This window comes from Oryx dammah, unplaced genomic scaffold (genome assembly GCF_014754425.2).
Source record: "Oryx dammah isolate SB20612 unplaced genomic scaffold, SCBI_Odam_1.1 HiC_scaffold_28, whole genome shotgun sequence".
Classification (NCBI taxonomy): domain Eukaryota; kingdom Metazoa; phylum Chordata; class Mammalia; order Artiodactyla; family Bovidae; genus Oryx; species Oryx dammah.
Window position 1 is genome coordinate 16,599,231 of NW_024070212.1, and position 17,794 is coordinate 16,617,024.

At 47.2% G+C, this 17,794-nt stretch overlaps 1 protein-coding gene across 1 annotated transcript; it reads right to left on the bottom strand.

The window, feature by feature from the left end:
* Window positions 1–8,154: 8,154 nt before the first annotated feature.
* On the bottom strand, window positions 8,155–9,387 carry PRR9 (proline rich 9). The gene has a single exon (XM_040230586.1). It carries the CDS (start codon window positions 9,335–9,337, stop codon window positions 8,933–8,935), a length of 405 nt encoding a protein of 134 aa, XP_040086520.1. The 5' UTR covers window positions 9,338–9,387; the 3' UTR covers window positions 8,155–8,932.
* Between the last annotated feature and the right edge of the window lie 8,407 nt (window positions 9,388–17,794).

Genomic DNA, 17,794 nt, shown 5'->3' on the forward strand with positions numbered 1-17,794 from the left:
TCTGTGGTGTGAAAGGCCCAGGCGGGGCTGCCTCCATAACTGGCGTGCAGCGTTCATACAAGTGCCAAGTCCACCCCTGGAAGCCCTATAAATGGGAACCCAGGCTTCAGTGTTGGCTTCTCCCTGGTTTGGGCAAGGAGATGCCCAGCCCTGCTTTTGCCCAGTGCCCTGCCCACACATGACACCTGCAGCCAGACGTCCTTCATTAAGGTCTCTATTGTCCCAGGGCAGTTGTGGTCTGGGGCTTTCTCTGAACTGCAAACCAATGCAGTCAAGTCCAGAGGCCCTACATTTGGCCCCACTGTGCCGGGCTCCATTCTGGCCTTTGGGATGCAGGGAAGAAAACAACAGGCCCTGCCCTCTGGGCGCGCAGCCTGATAGGGGAGACAGCCATGCCAAGAAATGCGCTGCCTCCAGGGGCGTCACCTCCAAGGGACGGCATGTGTGTGAACGGGTGAACTGGGAGCACAAAGTGGGTGAGAAGAGCTCAGCGTGTCAGGAGAAGCAGTTGCACAGAGGATATGACGCTAGGCTGAAACGTGAAGGCGTTTGCCTGGCAGACAAGTAGAGAAAAGACCAGTCCAGCAGAGGGAAGAACATACGCTCAGTCTAGTATTTTCACAAATATCTCATTTGATTATGAGGATAGCTGTCTGGAAGTATGGGTGAATGATTGACATTTCAACTTTACAGATGTAGAAACTGAGGCTGGGAGATTTGCCCAAGGTCATGCAGCTACTGAGTAAACCAAGGCTCCATTATACAAAAATTTCCAGAGAGCATGCTGGTCCACTGAGGCTGCATAAAACCATACATTGGCACCAGAAAAAAAAAATTTTTTTCTTTTCCCCCATGTTTATCTCATCCTTTAAATAGTCTACATTTTGCATTTGTTTTCTAACTTGTATGATGTTAGGATGATAGTGCATATTGATTGCTTAAAAATGATATGTATGTATTACATGATGAATTCAAATAAGACTAACACACTTTTCATTAAAGTATACATCTGAAAAAATGTAAATATCATGAGTGCATGAGTGCACAGTTCAGTGAATCTTCACAAACTAAATACACCAAGGTAAGCAGCTGCTAGATGAAGAAAATGAATATTCCCTTCTGCTCCCTTCCATTTGTTATCATGCTGCCCTCAACTCCTGTAACCTCTGTCCTGGTCTCTGCAACCCAGATTTGCTTTGCCAATTCTTGTATGTTATCTGAATGACATAAAAGGACAGCATATCTTATGTTGAGCCTTACAGAATTGTCAATATTCAAGTTTTTCATCTCTGTAAAGCCACTTTTACATGGTTCACCTTAATATTTTGTGTGTGTTTCCTTTCCTGAGCACTTAATTTATATTTGTGAGAATTAGCTGTGTTGAGGTGTGTAGCTGCACATCATTAGAACACATTACTATATCATACCATGTGATTTTTGTTTATATTCATTGGTGGGCACTTTGTTTATATTCAAAATTTGTACTCATTGATGGGCATTTTGGAAGTTTCTAATATCTGGCTATTAAGAATCATACTAGAATGAACATTTTAGTATTTGATTTTTTAGTGACCACATGCAGAGTATATGCCTAGGAGAGGAGCTGCTCAGTCACTGGCTCTCCAGACATTTGGCTTCAGTAAACTGGAGCTTTCCAAAGTGGTTGGACTGGTGTGTGCTCTCACAGCCTCTCATCTCTGCACATTCTGTCTTTTTAATTTTAGCCCTTCCAGTGGGTGTGCTCTTGAGGTTTTAATTTGTATTTCTCTGATGAATAATGAGGTGAACATGCCTTTTTTTCAGTATGTATTGGTTATTATGTGCAAATATTTTGTATTTGCACATTTACAAAAAGAGGTAGTGCAACATAAAGAGGTTCGAGACAGGAAGAGCAGGATATTTTCTCTGAGAACCTGGACTGCCTTTTTTCTCAGGCTGCTGCAGGGGAGGAAGTGCCCATCTTCTGGTGCTGCGGCAGGGGAGAGGGAGCAGGCATAGGCCACGAGGGAACACAAGGGCTTGTCCTCCTCCTCGCACACCAGGGTTGGTCCTGCGGACGGGGGCAGATGTCTTCAGCGACTGGCTGACCAAGGATGTTTTCCCTACCTTCAGAGCAACTTGTTAAAAATTTGAGTGTAAGTTAAAAGACTAATAAAATATTGCGTCCAAACGTCTATAACCTTCTGGGCTAGTCACTGGCCTCTTGCATACTTTCAGTGATGGTGAACTCACTACTGCATGGGCAGTCGTTTTCATTGCTAGGACATTTTATTCCTGAAACGAGCAGAAATCTGCCATCCTGTACCCTGAATTCACCCATGCTCTTTCCTCTGGGATCACAGTTGAAGGTCTGAAGACAGCCATCCTGTGTCCCCTAAGACTTCTCATCTTTGTGTGAAATGCCCCTATTTCTCACTGAGGGCTCCCGTGACAAGAGGCCTCACCCTTCTGCTCACATTCACTTGGATGGACTAAAATTTGGTCAGTGTTCACCTTCAACTGCAGTGTCCAGAGGAGACTCCAGAGGCTACCCAGCTCCCTTGCAGATGCTGCTTTCTCTGTGCTAACACTGATTCCCATCCTCCACACAGCTGGCTCCTTCAAATCGTTCCCATTGCCATTCAGACCTCACCTGCTAAGGCAGGCTTTTCCAGAAGACGTGGCTAAAAAGACCTCCTTGACAAATATTGTCTCCTCACCCTATTTTGTTTTCTATATTTTCTTATTTATACATTTGCTTAGTTGCCTTTTGTCTGTCTTCTTTCATTCACGTAAGCTCTGGGAAGCAGAATCTCTAATTCATCACTGTATATCCAGTGCTTGGAACAGTACTGGCCCATACAAGGTCCTCAGAAAATTCTTTTAAAGGTAAAGAAGTGGTGGGGTTCACATTTAAATCTCTGCAATTTGAGTCCTGAGCTTATGTTCTAAACTTTCATGCACTTTAACCCCAGACATTATTTGACTTTTGTCTTGCACATTTATCCTTCCTTGCATCTCTGTGCTCTTGACTGCTCAGCAGACTGGGTGGCTGGGCCCCAGGGTGGCTGGGCCCCAGGGTGGCTGGGCCCTGGCATGACTAGGCCCCAGCGTGAGCAGCCATCTCTAATTCAGGTGCAGTGCCTCCATGGCCAGTAGATGGTGCTGTTGGGAAGAGAAAGGGACTTCTAAAAGAGGGCCAGGTGTTATGAGACTGCTGGAGAGGAGGAGACATGGGGAACTTCAGGTTAGATGGCCCTACCAGCCCGCCTGCCTTTACTTCTAGCCATTTTCAGTTGTGAGGTCAGTGTCTGTGGGAGAGAAGGAAGAGGAGTGGGCAGGTCCAGACCTGCTTCCCATTGACTGAGATGCCCTGGGGTAATGATGGTAGTGGGGATGGAGTGGGAAGATGTGGGATACCCCCTAACTATACTACTTCTCTGAGCCAGGACTTGCCAGTTTGTGTTTATCCAGGCCTGGCCTGGGCACCTGCCTGTTGGTGTAGTGTCCCCTAGCCAACACATACACACACCCAGTAGGGCCAGAGAGAGGGGTGGGCAGGCAGCAGACAGTAAGTCTTCTGGGCTTGCAGTTTTTCTGGGGGGTTTTCCTATTCCCAGCTCCAACACGGGGAGTCCTATCTGCTCTGCATCTATACTCCTGTATCATTAGACAGTGTGTCTTGTACACACAGGTACCTGGTTAGGGTGGTCAGCTTGGCTTGGTTCCTGGAGGACTTACCTTATGTTAACACCGAAGTCCTGCATCTTGGGAACCTCCTCAGTTCCAGGACAGCCAGGATGATTTTGGTCACCCTAACAATAAAAGAAGCCTCCTTCGTCTCTGCCTCAAAGGACATGGTGGTTGGGTGACTCTGACAGTGCCTAAGACCTCTGTGTGGTTGGTCCAGTGAAGAGAGGCAAAGAACATAGCTAGGCTCATGAGCCATCATCCAGGGCTCTCATACTGACAGGAGATAGAGGCCGGTCACGTGCAAGGCAGCTGCAAGGGGCCACAGACCCCTAGGGACCAGTGTGGGTGCATGGCGCCCAGGCTGAAGTGTTGCAGAAGTCTCCCTGTACATTTAACTCCCTGTAAATTTAACTGAAATGTAGACTTGACATCATGGAAGGCTTCCTGGAGGAGGTGAGCTTGAAATGCTTAGGTTTGCAGACACAAGCCATGGGGAGTCCTGGGTTGGAGAGAGGCAGGTACAGGTGGAAAGGAGGCTTCGATGGTTGTTAGGTACACATATGCCTGGAACAGATGCACCATGCTGGCCTGGGAGAGAAAGGAGCTCCAGAAAGCCAAGTAGTAAGGAATAAAGGGAAGAGAGGTGTGCTAAACCCTGGCTGGGGAGACTGGATTTGGAAGGCAGTGAGGAATTACTGTGAGGTGCCACTCAGGGCTGAAGTGTTTGGGCCCCAATCCATATTTTAAAAGTCCTAAATTTGGGGGAGCCACCTCCTTTCACGTACCTGTTCTCCTCCTTTCCTTTGCCTCAAGCTGTGGTCCACACTCTGCTGTTCCCCAGGAGTTTGGGTCCCCAAAGGGCCTCTGGGGGGTGTATCAGAGGCCAGAGTAATTTCCTCTGTCTCCTGACCTCAGGGTCAGATCTTCTGAGTCTCTCTGTCCCCTTAGGCGCCTCTGCCCTCTGATCCCCTCTCTGCCCAGGAAAGTTAGATGAGTGAGGTGAGTCTCAGCACTAGATGGGTGGAAGGAAGCATGGCTCTCACCGTAGTTATCACTCCCTAGTTGCACACCTCCAATTTGTGGAAGCATGGCAAGTCCAAAGGCAGCTCCTCTTGCCAGCAAGCAGATCTCATTATATGAAAGCTGGGTAAAGCATCTGCCTACAATGTGGGACACCTGGGTTCAATCCCTGGGTTGGAAAGATCTCTTGGAGAAGGCAGTGGCAACTCACTCCAGTATTCTTGCCTGGAAAATCCCATAGACAGAGGAGCCTAGTAGGCTACAGTCCATGGGGTCGCAAAGAGTCAGACACGACTGAGCGACTTCACTTTCACAGTGGCAGAAAGTAACTAAGTAACTAAACTGAACCCAAATCTGTAATTTCTGTCCATTGGTTCCAACTCCATCCTTTGTAACCTCATAGAAATCCATTTCCTTCCTCACAAAGTCACTTAAAATACTTGAGCGCCACTATCCTGCTCCTTTGGGCAGTGTCTTCTCTGGACTAAATAGATTTCAATATTCACTAAAGTGAGAGTCTTCAGGCTGCTGCCCCGTCACGTGTCCCCCTCCCTCCTGCACAGGGCGGTTCTCCACAAACAGTTACCCGCGGAGCGGGTGAACCCCACCACCCTCCTGCGTGCACCTGTCACTTTGCAGCTTCTTCTCTTGGTACCCGGAGCCCATGGGGCCACACGTGCCACATACTGAGTTAACTGAGTCAAAAATTAAAACCAAATCAAGTTGGGGAAAATGTAAAAGGTTATTAATTGTGCAGAAGAACAGTTTGTAGAACTGGAAAGGCTTCAAGCTGAAAATGGCAAGACTCTGATAAAATGAGGGTTACAGGTCACTCTCTAAAGTGAGGAAGTACACTGCTGTTTATCATGATTGACCACCAGGAGCCTGCGGTGGTAACTCTGCTACCTGGAGGTACGCTCCTTGGGTAACAGTGCCACCCAGAATTACTCTTCTGTAGCTGATTGGCTGGGAAACTATGAGATCATGCTGACAGGCAGAAAGCTTAAGTTTGCTAATGGTCAGAAGTCAACACTTTGGGGAAATCAGGATAGTTTTAGTTCTGGTCATGTGGCTGTGGGTGTTTGGTGGAGGGGTATATGAAAACTGTGGCACTCAGGGACTTCTGTGGTTGGACTTCACCTTCCAATGCAGGGGGTGTGGGTTCAATCCCTGGTAGGAGAGATAAGATCCCACATGTCTCATGGCCAAAAAATGCAGCCAAGAAGCAATACTGTAACAAATTCAGTAAGGACTTAACAAAAACAAAAAGCCTGTGGCATTCATGTTTGGTTTTCTTTAACAATTGTCAACTAGGACTTGTAGCATCTGGGAATCTCCCTGGTGATCGCCTCCCCCCACCCCTTTCTGAAAGGCTTCACCTCAGATGCAAACAGCTGGGAAGTGTGGTTTCTGTGGGGCTTGGTCCTGGCTGTCTCCATGGCCTGGGTCTGTCACTGGGGCCTCAGCCCGCATCACAGCAGTGCAGGTAGGGCTGGGCAGAGTTCTGTGAGCAGGAGCCTGGGGTGGCGGTTCCCATGACAGAGCTTGATGAGGGCCTGCTGGCTCCCTGATGTCTGCTCTGCTATCTGTGATCTGCAGGTTTGTCTCCCCCATCTGCCGAGGCCTCCCCTGTAATCAACAGGTTGCCTTCTCTCTGATATGGCTGGACTCTCCCTGCTCATCCACCTCATGCTTCCGCTCAGCACCTGAGCATCTGATCTTGGACTCGATTCTGTGCACACTTTTAGTGCCAGAGATCAAAGACATTCCCTGGGCTTGAGCCAGGTTAGAGAAATGTCCCTGAGCATCCTCAGCCCAGTCAGAAGCTTCACTACTGGCAAGGCTGGGGAAAGTGTTAAAGTGTTTGTCTTTCAATCGTATCAAGCGTGTCTGACTCTTTGCGACTGCATAGACTGTAGCCCGTCAAGCTCCTCTGCCCATGGGATTTCCCAGGTGAGAATACTGAAGTGGGTTGCCATTGTCTGCTCCAGGGGATCTTCCCAACACAGGGATTGAAACTGTGTCTCCAGCACTGCAGGTGGATTCTTTATCTGCTGAGCCATCTTGGCACTGTGGAGCCGCTGGCTTATTCCACAGTTGGAAAATGGAAGAGAAAACTTGGTCCAAGTAGGCAAAGAGGGAAGAGAACTGATTCAGACCTCTAGAGATGTTCAGGGGCTTGATATGTGTGTCCCTTGGCACGCGTGCCTTGTGGAAAGACAGCTCTCTAGCCCTATGTGGGGATGCTGCCTGCTTGGATCTTCAGCACTTGGTAGGTGATCAGTGAGCAAATGATAGGTGGATGAATGAATGAGTGAGAATAACCCAGCTTCTGGAAATCTTGTCTGTGTGCCATGCACACTTTCCTCTTGCAAGAAAGAGTCTGTTCTGAAGTCAAGAAAAGCTCTGGTTAGAATGCTGACTTCGCCACTTGCTAGCTTTGTGAAGCCAGACTGGTTCCTCAACAAAGGGGCAATGTACTCCACCTGCTGTCAGGGTTCCTGTAAAGAATGTGCCTAGGTTGCAGGGCCTGGCACTTGCCACCTGTAGACTCAGTGAGTGTCTGAGGGCTCCATGTTGCCACTTGAAATCTCCCTTGGGTCACCCTCCAGTTCTTTCTCACCTTAGAAAAATCTCTGAGATTGAGACCTTCAGTGATCCCAGTGCTGGAAGGCCCCAGTTCAGCCAAACAGTTGAGGCCTCAGGTTTCGCACAGCCTTCAGGGAGGGGCTGTCCAGGCTGTCCATGGGGGCACAGCCATACAGGCTGAGGAGGAGGGGGTCCCTGAGGATGAAGGAGGAGTCCCTTTAGCCCTCAGGAGCCTGGCCCTTGACTCAAGTATCAGGGCCAATGTCCAGGCACAGCTGAGAAGCCACCATTGATTCTCTCCTATACTTCTGGAGTCTCCTCAGCCCTTTTGTGCAAATCCAGAGCTCACAGCCTTGTGTTTCCTTCACAACTGGGGGCAATAGCAGGGTACAGGGAGGTGAACCAGGCTGCCTGGATTTTCTGAAATCTGGCCAGGTGGTAGGGCACACAACTTTGGCCCTCAAGTTTGTGTTCGTCTTAGAAGCACACCTGGGTTTTCCTTCAGAGAGGGATGCTATGCTTGTGGGTGTCATGGCTCTTTCATTGAAGGGCCCTTCTCCCATATTAGTCCTTTCTTCTGGAAAGCAAGGGTCAAAGAGGAAAGATGCTATTGTGGAAAGAATCCTGGACCTGAAGTGTTGAAGTCCCAGTTCCAGCTGGATTTTCTCAGGTATGAAATATGGGCACAGGTGGGCCTATGATATGTTGTGGATGGGGGTGGGATGATCTGGGTACCCCTTAAGGAGGCCTCTTTCAATACGGCTGTTCTGTACATCTTGGAGGGCTGTTTTTTATTCCTATTTGAGTTTTGTCAAAAAAGGAGAAAATAATCATCATAAGAACAGCAGGAATGAGCACACATCAAGTCAGGCATGTTTTAGGATCAGCTTTATTCTGCATTTTACCTTCACCAGGGAGAAGAAGGCAAAGAAGCTGGAGGACAGCAGCCTGCACCACGCAGTCACAAATCCATCTCTAAAGAGTGTACATGGCAGAAATTAAGGGCCTAGAGCAGGTCATCAATGAAGCACAAAGATCAATCACCAGGACCCCAAACATCTAATCACATCTTTCCTTATTGGCTATTTGGAATCAACCATTTACATTTCATTTAGCTTCATTTTTAAAAACACAGCCAACATTCCAACATCTAATCACTTTCTGTCATTATTTTGGGATATGGATATAAAATTACCCCGTTTTTTAGTTTTGCAACACCACCAGCTTCTTCTCCTCACTTCTGGTGGTGGTGGTGGTGGTGATTGGTGCAAAGTCCATCAAAATTCAGTTTGTTCTGAGACTCAGGTGAGAGGCTGACGTTCTGAATGATGAATGGAGGCGTCCTTGGCTGTTACACACCCAGGGAAGGGTGAATTTTTGCCCCAAGGGAGCTGAACTGGGCTCCTGTGGTCTTCCTTGATAACCACATCATTCCGACAGCTAAGACCTTCTAATAGATTGTTGACAACCATATGTATTCACAGAGGTTGAGGAAATACAGAGAGAACTGTCTTCAGAGACACAGACCAAGTCCTGAGGAAGCCAGGAGGTGAGAGCAGGGTGCACACAGAGGTACCCATAAGGAAAGGTCACCATGGTGTGGGCTGGGGTTGGGGTCATCTTCTGGACCCCCACACAGCATTATGAGCAACTACTTCCCCTTGCCAGGGGGTAAGCACTTCTCCTGGATTTTCTGTGGGCAAACCTCCACACATTTTGTCTGGGATAACTCCTGGCAGGGCTCCGTGCACTGAGATGGACATTGGTCTTGACATAGAGGGAGACATGGGTCTTGGCTTTGTTGTGGGCAGTTGTCTTGGCTTAATGCCTGACACTGAGAAACACACACCTCTTGAACTTTCGTTGGGCACTTCTCTTGGCAGGGGTCCTGGCATGGGGGGAGGCACACCTCCTCAGCCTTTGCCTGGCACTGCTCCTGGGTCTTTTGAAGACACTGAGGAGGCACACATGGCTGTTTGCACTGCTGCTCACTGAAGGACATCCTAGGGGGATTGGCAGGACCTGAAACAAACATAAGCTTTGAAAATATACGCATTAACCATAGAGGGCTGAAAATGAAGGTCTGAGAGAGGGGAAGGGGGAATAAATGATTATTAACCCTGAGAATTCATTTCTCTGCTGGTTTTTATTCCTTTCTCTTTCTATCCCTACTTCAGCTCTTTCTGACGTCCATCTCCTAGCTGAGGATATTCTCATAGCTTTTGTCAATATCTATAACCCCCAACCCCCAAACTCCAGTCCTCCTATAGATCTTTTCTTTCTATCCTATTTGACTAATCCTTTTGAAATTTAGTTGCAAGAGACTAGGTAGAATACACAGAAAGGTTTGAGAAGCCCAAGAACTGGTGTGTGTGTATGCATGCCCAGCTGTGTCTGACTTTTTGTGACCCCCATGGACTGCAGCCCTCCAGGCTCCTCTGTCCATAGGATTCTCCAGGAAAGAATACTGGAGTGGGCTGCCCTTTCATCCTCCAGGGGATCTTCCCCGCCCAGGGACTGAACCCATGATTCTTGCGTCTCCTGCACTGGCAGGCAGATTCTGAACCACCTGGGAAGCCCCAAGGAGTGGCAAACCACTTCAAAAAAATCAATAGAAAGTACAGTCCAGTGGAGGAGGAGAATAGTAGTCTCCTAGAGACAGAACTGAAAGGGAGAGAGAGGGCACAGATGTCCCCACTTACCCAATCTTCTATAAGCCTCTGCAAAGGATGTGGATGGAGGAGCCCAGTCTGGTAGGGACTTTTATACGGTGCTTGGTCCAGCCTCCTGCAAGACTGACTGGTCACGTGGGCTGAGGTCTTAATTGTGGAGTCACCATAACGAGCTTCATCTGAAATTGCCCATGGTTTGAGTCATTGCTTGGGATGCCTGTTAATCAGCCTCTCTTTTGGCCTCTGGGTCCTCACCAGACCTCAGCAGGGAAGGGCTCCCGTCAGATCTCTCTCATTAGAGGCAGCCGCAAAAGAATGTTCATAAAACGTTATCTCAGCCTCAGAACTAGGACTGGGTCCCTTGTCTGCCCAAACTGGTTCAGGATGTGGCGAGATAAGATCCGCCTTGCTCATCTCATCTTCAGCCATGTAAGATTTTATGCCTAAAGTCTGAAGTCTGTCTGGGTCAAGGGATGCATGGCCCCTTTCAGTCATTTCCACTAGATCCTTCTTCAAAGTCACACTCCTTTGGACACGAGGAAGATAGGGCCCAAACAGACAGACAACCTACAGCCTCCTGCAGAGGGTGATTTCTTGAAAGGCGATCTGGAGGGAAATTGGAGTCATTTGTCACTCCTGGGTTGTAAAGTAGGGTGGAGGGAAAGAAAAAGAAGGGAGAAGGCAGATAATCTTCGTCTTCTCAACCTTGATTTATGACACTTCTAAGAGTGGAGTTAGCTACTCAGAGTTTTCATAGTGACCAAGAAAACAGGATGGACCAAGCAAGGCTGATCTGTCATCTTGCCTTCTGGAAAAACTTTTATTAGAACTCAGGTTAATAAAAGTTAGAGGGATGAAAGGAAAAGTTTCAAAGCAAGCACAGCCAGTTTTCTCTCCTTGTAAGTCTCTGTTTGGGCTGCCACTTTCCATCTTGTGTGCCTTCCTTTCCAAGGCCTTTTGAAATCCTAAGCATTTGTCAAGGCTCCACTCTAGTCTTCTGTCTTCCAAGGAGCCTTTCCTGGTTAAACTAGAAACACTTTTGCCTCTTTCTGAACTCTCACAGTATCTTGTTTGTGTTATTTATATGACATTTACCATTGTTATTGGCTTCCTAGGTGGAGCTAGTGGTAAAGAACCCACCTGCCAACGCAGGAGACATAAGAGACTCAGGTTCAATTCCTGGGTTGGGAAGATCCCCTGGAGAAGGAAATGACAACCCACTTCAGTATTCTTGCCTGGAGAATCCCCTGGCCAGAGGAGCCTGGCAGGCTGAAACTGAAGCTCCAATAATTTGGCCATCTGACGTGCAGAGCCGACTCCTTGGAAAAGACCCTGATGCTGGGAAAGATTGAAGGCAGGACAACAAGGATGAGATGGTTGGATGGCATCACTAACTCAATGGACATAAGTTTGAGCAAACTCTGGGAGATGGTAAAGGACAGGGAAGAAGCCTGGCATGCTGCGGTTCATGGCGTCACAAAAGGTTGGACACGACTGAAGTGGCTTAGCATGCATTGTTATTTAGCAATTCCAGTTATTTGTGTACAAGATCTTATTTCTATCTTGGGTTGTAGCTTATTAGGTGGTGGGGGCTGTACGACTAAGTGAAAGAGAAATGATTATTGATGGAGTAAATGCCTTAATTAAGGGAAGAAGATGAATGGGAGACAAAGGGAGGCAGAGAAGGATTTCACTTAATGGAAAATGGGAAAACATTCATTGTACAAGAAGCCCTTCAATCACAACGTGGTGACTTGTGCTTGTTTGCTAATTGTGCTTGTTTGACCAATTTTTAGGGACTGTAAAGCTTGAAGAGATAGGTTTAGGTCATTTCCTAAAAGAGGCTAAAATCAGAAAAGCCTTCAAAGATTTATATAGTTTTTGGATGCTTGTTCCTGAAAAATTTTCAAAAGGTGAACTGGGGGAGACCAGGTGACATTTTGGCCTTTAGGACTGGTACATGGAGAACTGAGGTAGTACCAGCCTGGCCCCCTCAGTGTCCTGGTGAGGGACAGATGCTGGAGTGGGGAGGGGACAGAGGCCAGCCAGGGGAGAGGTGCTGGTGTTCCTGTGAGGACATAATCTTCTAGGCTGCAGTGGGAGTGGGGTGTGGGGGACCAGGAGAGGATTTGGAAGACCTATGGGAGTATCTGAAGAGACAGGTCATTTGGGGAATCTGGGAACTGGATGATCAGGTGTAGAATGGGGGGCTCTCCTCTTCCTTTCTCTTCTCTTTGTTTTTCATCTCCTCCTTCCATTTCTCCTTTCCCTCTTCATCTCCTTTATCTTTTCTGTAGAATGCTGTCTAAGACAGGGGTCCCTGGTCTGTGGCCATTAGGAAGCAGGCCACATAGCAGGAGGTGAGTGACAGGCTAGCAAAGCTTCATCTGCTGCCTCTCCCATTATTCACATTATTGCCTGAACCACTTCCCACCTAACCCACCCCCATCCATGGAAAAACTGTCTTCCAAGAATCCGGTCCCTGGTGCCAAAAAGGTTGAGGGACATTGGTCTAAGGGACAAAGCAACTGCTTGGGAGTCCTAGGAAGCAAGGGATTCTCTGTCACTGAGTTTATTAATGCATTCATTCTTTCAGTCATTTGTGGCTTTGCTTTCAAGGGGCTCACAGTCTCATGGGAAAGATGGACAGAGGTAAGCCCCCACATCCCAGAAGAAGGCCGCTACATTAGCCTTGAGTGGAAGGTTCTAGAAGGCTTCCAGAGCAGGAGATGTCTGTCCCATGTTTCACTGGACAGTAGGAATTAATCAGGCAAGGAGGGTGGGCAGGGACCTTTTAGGGAGCTTGGAGGAAGGCATCTTCATTAGGATCCTGTTGGGGGGCGACGCTGAGGCTGATGCAGGAAAGGGATGGGTGAGAGATTAGGGGAGGAGGCCTGCTTGGTTGAGATCTCCGTTTTCTGCAGCAGGATGCCCCAGAAGACCTTGCTCATGCAGAATGGATTTCTGTGTCTTTGGCTGAGCTGAGGGAGAAGGAGACCAAATGGATGTGCAGAACAATGGAGAAACTTCTCACGGAGGAGGGTGAAGGCAGTTAGGAGGAGCCCAGATTTCAGCTCCTTGAAAACGACTGACTGTGAGCCGATCCCATTGAAGTGGGCCCAGTGCAATCACAAGGGTACTTCAGTGCAAACAGGCAGAAGAGTCAGTGTCAGAGTGATGTGATGTGAGAAAGATTTGGCCACTGCAGGTTGTGTAGATGCTGAAGGGGACCCTGGCCTAGGAATGTGGACAGCTTCTAGATCTGAGATTCTCTCCTAGAGCTTCTAGAAAGACATGTAGAATTGCTGGCATTTTGATTTTAGCCCGGAGAGGCCTATGTCAGACTTGTGACTTCCAGAACTGGATGATAATAAATTTCTGATGTTTTAAGCCACTAAAGCTGTGTTGACTTGTTATAGCAGTAACAGAAAATTAGCATGCCTTCCCAGGGTCTGAGGCTCTTGGCGACTCTGGGGGAGGGAAGTCTCAAATGAAGAACTAAACTCTCAGCTTAATACTCCTTTATTTACGTGTATCAGACAAAGACTCGCTTTCAATAACGCATGGAGAAACAATGGACTCGGGATCCCACTGACCTAGGGGTTACTCTGTTACATATAGTGTGTGTGATACTGGATAAGCTATTTAGCTTCTTAGAGCCTCAATTTCCTTTTGTTGAAAAGGGATAATACTGTTTCACAGATTTCAAGTAATAAATAAGTTAGGAAACGTATGCACCAACACTTAGGGCCATCAACTACTTACAGAATTGTAGAGCAATCTGAATCTGTCCAGGACTCACCTCCTCTATGAAGCCTGCTTGATCGCCCCCAGTCCTCCTTGTCCTCTTTCCTTTCCGAGCCCCCCAGCACCTGGTCTTGGACTGCTACTTTTCTATGCATTGAGATGCAGTAGACAGACTTCTGCAGAGACTCCAGAGACCTGGCTCTGTCCCCAGCAAGATGTGCGACTTCAGGCAAGTCCCAGGCCCTTTCTGGCTTCATGTTCATCATCTTTAAACAAGAAAGTTAGATTAGAATTCCGTCGAGTCCATTGCATTCCTGACATTCGGTGACACCATACATGTGATCGTGAATGGTCAGCCTCATATCTACATGACTTTGAAGTATGCACGTGTGTTGCAGGCTCTTCCTCCTCGACTGGGTTATAATCCACCCACAGGAAGACCCAGTCTTCTGTCTTGCGCATGTGGCAGTGATCTAGCCAGGTGGCCGGGTGACCTTAGGTGACCTGTCTTTTCCTTGGTACAGAGATGAGTATTTGGGGTCTGAACCCTCAAAAATCAGCCTTAGTGGCCCAGTATTCGGATCGGGGCTGGGACACCTTTGGGGAGATTGTCCCAGCCCACATCTTAAGATATGGTGACTAAGTAGTTTCTCTAATCATCCCTAGCCCTCCAGCGAGACTGGGGACAATCTGATTCAGTGCCACCTGAGATTTAAGATTTTAGATTTCTGTAACTGTCATTATTGAGAGCAAGGGTGTAATTAAATAGGGTCAGCAGAAGAGAGTCAGGTGTGTGCAGGACATTGCTTTCCCCCCTTTCCCATCAAATAACTACCTCCTTTGTTCATATCATAAAAGTTCCCAGACTCCTCTGAATCACTCGGCTGGCCCCATCAGCCTATCATAGGACAGTGGCTCTGATAAAGCTGAATGTATCTCGTCCCGTTTCCTGAGGAGCAGGTGCTTCAGGAGAGCCTAAGGAGCTTGTGGATCCCCGGAGCCGAGTCCACCTCTCTTGTCACTTCCTTTCCTCCTGTGTCACCACGCAGGGAGTCTGACTCAGAGGCCATGGGAGAGGCTCTGGATCACAGGCCATGGGCCCAGAGGGGACATGAGGGGCCACTGGATTCCACCTGCTTGTTTTAGCCAAGCATGTGCTTTAAACAGGAGACAAGGAATCATTTATTGGCTGCATTTTTTTAAGATGAGGAAACGGAGGTACAAAAGTGTGTAGGGCCTTGTTCGAGGTTATATGGTGAGCTCCTGTCTGGGCTAGGGACTTGTCCATGTAAAAACATTTAGGAAACTACTGTATTGGGGATTCTGTATAACTTTAAGGAGATAACAAAGACACAGACCAGTCAGTAGTTCCTAACAGTTTGGGAGTGATGGAGACATTCCCATGTGGCTCAGTGGTAAAGAATCCGCCTGCCAGTGCAGGAGACACAGGAGATGCGGGCTCCATCCGTGGGTCAGGAAAACCCCCTGGAAAAGGAAACGGGAACCCACACCAGCATTCTTGCCTAGAGAATTCTGTGGACAGAGAATCCCACGGACTGGTGGGCTACCGTCCATGGGTCACGAAGAGTCAGACACGACTCAATGAGTGAGCACTAACTCATGCATGAAGATACATCTATATACACAAACCTTCACTTTCAGGGGGGTTCATGACCTCTGGGTTCAAGACCACTAACAGAAAATGGGGAAAATAATGTTACCAAGTTGTTTGGGCTTGCTGTTGGTCTTCAGTCCTTTTCCCTTTGAGTCTGGGTTCTGGATTATCTTGGCATAAAAGAGAGTCAGAAATCCTGTACTCTTCCAACAATCAAGCCACTGTGACTTTGGGTACATTGTTTTCCTCTCTGGAATTTTGTTTCCTCATCCGGACACTGAGGGCCTGTTAAATGCCGCATCCAACTGTCATATCCAGTGATGACAAAGTCCCCTTCTGACTCCTACTGTGACTCGTGGTCTCCCGGGTCCCAGCTGGGGAGTAGCTTTCAGGCTGAACATCACTCCCTCCTAGCCTGAGAGAGAGCATGGAGCTCTCTAAGTGAGATATTTCAGGTTTCTTGTGCCTGGAAGACAGGTGCAACTAAAAATACCCCAGTATGCATTTTATGATCAGTTTGTATCTTAGAATCCTTATGTATTAATATTTGGCATTTGACTTTCTGCATTTACTGATCTGTTTGCTGACCATCAACAGCTGTGACATAGAAGCAGTTATGACTTGTGTGCAATAAAGCCTCCCAGGGTGAGCCTGGATGTGTCCCTGGTTGGAATATCTGGTCACGTGGAAGCAGAATGGGAAAATAGTACAGGTTTGGTAACTGGTTACTTCTTGCCATCTCCCCAGTTCCATGTGTGTAGAGGTGGGGGATTAGTGAACCTGATCTCTAAGGCTCCTTTCAGCTTCAAAGCAAGACATCCTCGTATTCTAGTCACATCCTTTCATAGCACCGGCTCACCTTGCCTGTTGCCCCCAGCTGGCCTCATTGGAAGACTTAGAAGTGCTTTTCTAAGACTGATGGTACACTCCCTGGTTCTAGAGTAAACGTGAAGCAAGGGAGTCTAGGGTAGAGCATCCTCTTCCTGCCCTTCTGACGGGCCCTCAGAACGGCTCTCCCCGGGAAGCAGAAGGCTTGGTCCTGCCCCCTCACATTCTCTGGGAGCCATCAGCCTGGCACTGCACAGATTCTCAGGGTGCCACTCTTCAGGTGTTGCTGATTTACACAACCCTCTACCTTTTGGTGGAGAAGGAAATGGCAACCCGCTCCAGTACGCTTGCCTGGAGAATCCCATGGAGGGAGGAGCCTGGTAGGTAGGCTACAGTCCATGGGGTCGCACAGAGTTGGGCATGACTGAGCGACTTCGCTCACTCACTCACTCTACCTTTTGGAGCAGGTGACTGCTGCTGGGGCAGGTAGTAATTATGGTATTCTGCAGGGAGGTGGCACACTCATTATGTTCCAGCCATCTTCCTGCTGAATTGCCTTTGATCCAGGTTTTTTTTCCCCTCCCCCGCTGGGAAAGTAGCCATTAAGAGATGCCTATCTTTTGTTTCATTTACATAGTAGAAAAGAGAACTAAATTGGCAGATGGATGGTTTCATGTTCTCAGAGCTGGCCTCCATCCAGTCTGTGCCATGACCTCAGGGCCTCCAGGAGAGCCCCAGTCCCTGACCCACACTGCCATGGAGCCGCTCAGCCTTGGAGGCAGGCACCAGAGCAGAGGTGTGCTCAGGAGAGGAGAGGTGGAGAAAGACGTTCTTCCTTCTTTTCTTTTTTTGTTCATTTGAACAAATGAGAGGAGCTTGAGGGTCTCTGAGGCATTCATGATTATATCACTTTTTCATATTACAAAAGAAATAAAAGCCTGTTAATAAAAAGGCAGAAAATAAAATACTTCACCGGTTACCCATAACTCCATTGTCCTAAAGTGACTATAGAATGCTGACAAATTTCCTTCTATTATTATTATCATTATTATAGAAATTTTGGATTAAACATAATTGTTTATGCCATACATTCCATTAATGTTTATATAATGTTTCATTAAATAATAAGTCCAAATTTATCCAAATCTTGGTTAGATTAAATTGTCTCTAAGTCACACTGTGATAATATAGACTTTTTTTTTTCATTTTGGAATTATTTTTCTTTGCATGGATTCCAAGACAAGGAACAATTGGGTCCAAGAGTTGAATCACTTTATGCTTTTGATACATGTCATATTCCTCAAATTATTTTCTAAAAGAATTTTGTCTATTTACACTTTCACCAATAGTGGCACAGTGTTTAGCATTGGGGTTCTGGGGTTTATTCTTTAAAAATGATCATTATAAATTTTATGTATAATATCATATATATGTATTTATGTAAGTTTAGATACGTAAATATGGTTTCTGCCTTGGGGTTATGCCTACAAAGACCCATCACATACTCAGATTATTTGAATAGTTTTCTTCTGGAGCTTTTATGTTTTGTCTTTTTGATGTGTTTGTCTTCCAGAGATTTGTTTTGGTGAGAGGGAAAAGATTAACTTACATTTTTAAATAAAAATTATTCTAGCATCAAAAAATGGTCATT

Coding starts and splice junctions, on each gene's coding strand:
- PRR9 (XM_040230586.1), bottom strand. CDS start 9,337: ATGCGTATATTTTCAAAGCTTATGTTTGTTTCAGGTCCTGCCAATCCC.